Source organism: Piliocolobus tephrosceles, chromosome 21 (assembly GCF_002776525.5).
Source record: "Piliocolobus tephrosceles isolate RC106 chromosome 21, ASM277652v3, whole genome shotgun sequence".
Taxonomy (NCBI): Eukaryota; Metazoa; Chordata; class Mammalia; order Primates; family Cercopithecidae; genus Piliocolobus; species Piliocolobus tephrosceles.
In genome coordinates, this window is record NC_045454.1 from 15701484 (window position 1) to 15707483 (window position 6000).

General features: G+C 53.1%; 1 protein-coding gene across 9 annotated transcripts in view; it reads left to right on the forward strand.

Annotated features, from left to right (window-relative positions):
- The first annotated feature begins 40 nt into the window (after positions 1-40).
- Positions 41-6000, forward strand: part of POU2F2 (POU class 2 homeobox 2) — a 45163-nt gene continuing 39203 nt past the window's right edge. For 7 of the 9 annotated variants that reach the window (XM_023229495.2, XM_023229496.2, XM_023229497.2 and 4 more), the window contains exon 1: positions 41-163. In XM_023229495.2, coding sequence (XP_023085263.1) covers positions 136-163 — 28 coding nt within the window. In that variant the 5' untranslated portion in view covers positions 41-135. Of the gene's footprint in view, positions 164-1507; positions 2047-6000 lie in introns of those variants that run through there. The other 2 variants (XM_023229490.1, XM_023229491.2) reach the window with 2 other exon arrangements.

The following is a 6000-nucleotide window of genomic DNA, read 5'->3' on the forward strand; positions in this document are numbered from 1 at the left end:
GTATTTTCCCTTCTGAAGGGGGCGGACCGGCCCTGTGGTTTCCTCCCTGAGTGACTTCCGGCAGGGAGGGTTCGGCCCCCAGAGAGGGTGGGGAGATGACACAGTTGTTCCCCCAGCCCTGGCGGGGCGGGCAGCATGGTTCACTCCAGCATGGGGGCTCCAGGTAAGGGGGCTGGTGCCTGCGCCACTGCTCAGAGGACAGGCAGCACATTTAGGTTTGCTCTGCGGGCCCTCCCTGCCCCTCCTCCTCAGCTGTCTCCATTGTCCTTCTCTGTACTCTAGCAACTCCCTCTCTCCCATGCCGGGTCTCCTCCAACCCCCACAGCTCCTCTTTGCCGTCCCGTCCCGTTCCACATCAGGCACTGGAACTTCCAACCTCTTCTCTTCTCTGTTGCCCTGTTCGGAAGGGTCTGGGGACAGGAGGGAGGGAGCTGGGTGTTGGTAGCGGGCCCTCATGTGGAGAACCAGTGGGGTGGGTGACATGGGCGATCCTTGGATAAGGGCTGCAAAGGGATTGGAATGCCAAGTTGCTGGACTTGGGGGATGTCATTCCCTTTTGAGTGTGTGTGTGCACATCTGGTACGGGTGTGCGTGTGCAGTAGTTCTGAGTGCTCTGAGTGGGACTGCTCTGTGCTTGTGAGTGTGGGGGGCTGTTGTGTGTGGCATTGTGGGGTGATGTTCGCCTGGCTCACTTCTTCACCTCATTCACCTCAGACCTCACCTCCTCAGGGCAGCCTTCCCTGACCTCCCCATCTAAATTGGCACTGATCCTGTCACTCTCAGTCCCCTCACCCTGCTTTATCTTTTCTTCACAGCACTTATCACTGTTGGGAATTTCATTATGTGTTTGTTTGTGTGCTTATTAAATGCCTTCTCCACCAAATGTCAGTTGACTGAGTGAACATTGCGCGCCAGGCACGGTACAAGGTGGTGATGGCTGTCACTCAGCAGTGTTGATGGGAGTCTTAAATGAGATAATACATGTAGCATGCTTAGCACAGTGCCTGGAACATGGCAAGCACTCAGCCCTACATGCCTGTTTCATTTGTGGCTGTGTAGGCATGACCATGGGCGTGAGTCTTGGTTTGGTAGTATGTGCTGTCCTGTATGTGCCATTGTGTGCGGGCACCCCCGTGTCCTCCACCAACACGTATCTATTGAGCAGTTCTGTCTTGGGTGTTGGAAATACAGTGGAAAGGGTAGCTCAGGTCTGTTCTCCTGGAGCTCCCAGTTTATTGGAGAAGACAGACCTGTCACCAATGACAGCACAGACAGGTCAGGGCTGGGATGGGGGAGGTCCAGGCAGAGGGGTCAGGGCTGGGATGGGGGAGGCCCAGGCAGAGGGGTCGGGGCTGGGGTGGGGGAGGCCCAGGTAGAGGGGTCAGTACTGGGGTGGGGGAGGCTCAGGCAGAGGGGTCAGGGCTGGGATGGGGGGATGTAGGTAGAGGGGTTGGGGTTGGTATGGGGAGGCCCACACAAAGGGGTCAGGGCCAGGATAGGGGAACATAGGTAGAGGGATCGGGCCAGGACAGGGAGGTATTAGGGGATCGTAGGAGCCCTGAAAACATGTGATTTAGTTGGTGGAGTATCAAGGAGAGCTTCCTGGAGGGAGAGGGTGTCTGAGCAGGGATATGAAGGATGAGTGGGTATGAGCAAGCAAAGGCGGTGAGGAGAGGGGTGGAATGAAAAGAAGACTATTTGCAGGGTGACATGTGTTTGTTTGTTGAGGTGACTGTGTATGCAACTGTGTATATGTATGTGTGTCCATACCGTGTAGACACAGAGATCCTGGGTGTCTGCTCGCACTGACTCATTCCTCTCTGGGGTTAAATGGGGACCTCAGAGGTGCTGAGCAGTAGGCTAAACTCTTTACTTGGGATTTCTCACAGAGCAGCCCTGCCTGGGAAGACTGGGGTGGATTTTCCCTGCCTGGACATGAATTAATACACTGTGTGACTGTGGGCAGATCACTCACCCTGCCTGTTCTCAGACTCCACACCTGGGAACTGGGTTCAGAGGTCAGCCCTGGCCATCTTCCACGATGAGGTGACTCTGGGTGTATGTGTGTGCACTTGTGTGTGTGTGCGTGTGTGACTCTGTGTGAACGTGTGCATGTCTGGGTGTGTACCTCTGGCTGGACTGGTGTGACTTGGTGTGAGAATGTGTGTAAATACATGTGTGTAAGTATATGTGTGCGTACACATGTCTGAGTCTGTGAGTGACTGGGTATAGTATGTGGGGGGGTGTCTGTGTGTCTATCTGTGTTCGACTCCGGGTGTGTGAGTTTTGTGTACTTCTTGTCTGTGTCTGGCTGGCTGTGTGTCACTCAGTGTGACAGTGTGTGTAAATGCATGTGTGTACACACATCTGGGTGTGTGTTTTGCATATATGCCCATGGCATCATGTATGGGCATGTGTCGTATCTGCAAACCTGTTCATATTCCTGTCTGGAATCTGTGCACATCTGTTCCTTGTAGTGTGTTGGCCAGAGCCTTGCCTGGCTGTGGCCATGGGGTGTGTACTGTTGGCAGCTCTTGCCTGCTGTCAGCGCAGCTGTAGGGCCACCTCTCTTGTTGTGTCTGCTGCCCGTATCTCCATCCCTCCCTCCTGACAGCTCAGAAATGTTCACTCCCTTGAGGCCACCCAGGGACAGCTGTGGGGTGGGGAGGGGTGAGGTGCTGCTTCTGGGGAGGACGGGGACTCGGCCAGCTGGGCCCACAGAGGTTCCCGGCAGCACCAACCTGCCCACAGGGGCTCCCAGGCCGTACCCTTAATTGAAGCAGGCTGCGGAGGCAGAGGACCCAGGGGACAGGACAAGTGGGGCCAGGAGGGGTGAGGGGCAGTCCTTGGGTCCTCTATATTTAGCCCCATTTTCGGTAAGTGCTAACGAGAAGCTGGTCTAAGTCTGCTAAAACTGGCGGGGGGAAATGCAGAGGAGAAGTGAAAGTCCGGGGAGGGAGGAGTGGGAGGGCGGAGAGGACCCAGAGTCCTAGGCCTGGGGCAGTCTGGCAAGCGAGTGTGAGCTCAGGGCTGGGCAGCCCTGGTTGTGGAGGGGGGGCCCTCTGACCTGAGGAAGGTGGGATTCAAGGGGCAACATGGCTCCAAGGGACCTGGTAGGGCTATGCATTGCTTTTTCTCTTCCAGTTCCCGTAAAATATTACACATTACCTATGATGAGGGGTGGAAATGGCCATACATAACCAACCAAATTTTTATGTGTGAATGAGGCTTTGAGAGGGACTTCTGAAGGTGCCAGGGGATGGAGCACATTAGACTCACCTGGAGGGGGCTGGGTGTGGTGGCTTATGCCTATAATCCCAGCAGCTTGGGAGGCCGAGGTGGGTGGATCACTTGAGATCAGGAGTTCGAGACCAGCCTGCCCAACATGGCGAAACTCTGTCTCTACTAAAAATACAAAAATTAGCCAGGCATGATGGTGCATGCCTGTAATTGCAGCTACTCAGGAGGCTGAGGCAAGAGAATCGCTTGAACCCAGGAGGCAGAGGTTGCAGTGAGCCAAGATCATACCATTGCACTCCAGCCTAGGCGACAGTGAGACTCCGTCTAAAAAAAGAATCACCTGGAGGGACTTTTAAATATCTGGATGCCCAAGTCACACCCTCTACCACTGAAATCAGAGAGTCTAGGGTGGGAACAGGCATCAATATTTCTGTAGAGTTGAGTGACAGGCGATGGGCATCTGTGCTTGGGCTGAGGCTGAAGCTGAGCCATTTGACGGACCCTCTAAGTCCATGGTTGCCAGTGCCCTGGATGCCTGTTAAGGCATCATTTGGCTTTTAGTCCACGGTGGAAATGGAGCTCCCTGTTCATTTCTGGTGGAAATAATCTGACCCTTCTCTCAGATTGAGCTCTGATAGGGGAGGTGGAAAGAGAAAGGACAAAGGGTAGCAGTTGGCCATTTCGTTGTGGCCCAGCCAAGTGTGGGGCGGGGGTATGCAGGGATATGTAGGAGTGGTTGGGAGAATTTGGGGAGAATAAGGGTAACAGAATAGTGAAAAATTTTCCCTCAAACCATTCTTGTCTTTCCAGCCACTGTCCCTGCAGAGGAAATCTTAGCTTAAAGATTTAAGTTAAGATTTCTTAGGGAGGTTGGGTGACAGTAGCAATAGGGGTTTGTTTTAGACAGGATTGGGCCCTGGTCAGTTAGGGGATTCCTAAATACATTCATTCATTTCAAAGACATACTCCTAGGCCTGTGCAGCAATGACTCCAGCCTGGGCTCCTGTGGAGCCCACAGTTGGGGTGGAGGTCTCTGCCCGGGATGATCAGGATGTGATGGAGAACAGTACAGGGGCAGTGAAGCCCAGAGGAGACAGACACTGACCATCTGGGGAATCAGGGAGTACTTCGCAGAGGAGGTGACATGTGAGCTGGACCTTCAAGAGGAGCAAGAGTTTGCCAGTAGAGAAGGAAAGGGTCATCCAAGTGGGAGAGGAGCAGAGGCAAAGGCCTGGGGGAGGGAGATCAGGACCTTGGGGCCACTGATCCACATGTCTTCTGCTGGGCAGTGTTTAGGAAGCTGAGATCAGACCTGCCCTTAAAAAATTCCCAGTCTGATAGGGGAGACATACTGGGGCCCGGCTAGCTACAGTCAGCGTCTAAGACAGTGACAAGGGGACGTGCTAGGGTAGGGGGAGCTGGAGAGAGACCTGGCTGGGAGCTGGAGGCATCAAGGTGGTTGTTTCATAGAAAACAGAGTTTATGGCCGGGCGCAGTGGCTCACGCCTGTAATCCCAGCACTTTGGGAGGCTGAGGCGGGTGGATCATGAGGTCAGGAGATTGAGAACATCCTGGCTAACACAGTGAAACCCCTTCTCTAGTAAATATATAAAAATTAACTGGTCGTGGTGGCACACACCTATAATCCCAGCTACTTGGGAGGCTGAGGCAGGGAACTGCTTGAACCCGGGAGACCTCCGGAGCTTGCAGTGAGCTGAGATCGCACCACTGCACTTCAGCCTGGGCAACACAGTGAGACTCCATCTCAAAAAAAAAAAAAAAAGAAAAAGAAAAAGAAAGAAAGAAAAGAAAACAGAGCTTATGCTGGGTTCTGAAGAATGAGTTGGGGGTCACCAGGTAGACAGATTGGGGAACAGTGTTCCAGGCAGAGGGAACAGCCCATGCCAAGGCCTCAGGAAATGTTTTATATGGCAGAGTGCAGGCTTGGTGCCTCACACCTGTAATCCCAGCACTTTGGGAGGACATGGCAGGAAGATCATTTGAGCCCAGGAGTCTGAGACCAGCCTGGACAACATAAAGAGACCCATCTCTACAAAAAAAAAAAATTTGTTTAAATTAACTGGATGTGGTGGTGCACACCTGTGGTCCCAGCTACTCAGGAGGCTGGGACAGGAGGATAGCTTGACCCCAGTAGGTCGAGGCTGCAGTGAGCCGTAATTGTGCCACTGCATTCCAGCCTGGCTGACAGAGCAAGACTCTTGTCTTAAAAAATAAATACAATAAAATAAATAGCAGGGAGACAGTAGGACAGGGGTGGGAAGTAGTAGGAGACAGAGACTGCTGCAGAGAGGGACGTTCAGCAAACAGTTACAACCTGTTCTGGGCTTGTGATGCTGGATACCCAGTGATGAGTCAGACCAGGCCTGTTGCCTTGGTCTTGTGGGGAAGGAACCTGGACACAGTCACAGCTGGGGGCTCAGGGATGGGACAGCAGGAGGGCAGGGGCTGTGAGAGGCCGTCTTAGTTTGCTAGGGTTTCCACAGCAAAGTACCACAGACTAGGTGACTGAAATAAAAGAAATTCATTCTCACAATTACGGAGGCTGTAAGTTAGAGAAGAGGAGAGGATGTCAGCAGGGTTGGCCTCTTCCAAGGCCTCTCTTCTTGGCTTGTGGTCAGCTGGTCTTCTCCTGGGTCTTCATATGGTCTTCCCTCTGTTCCCATCTGTGACCTAATTCCTTCTCCTTCTCCTTCTTCTTTCTTCTTTCTTCTTTCTTCTTTCTTTCTTCCTTCTTCCTTC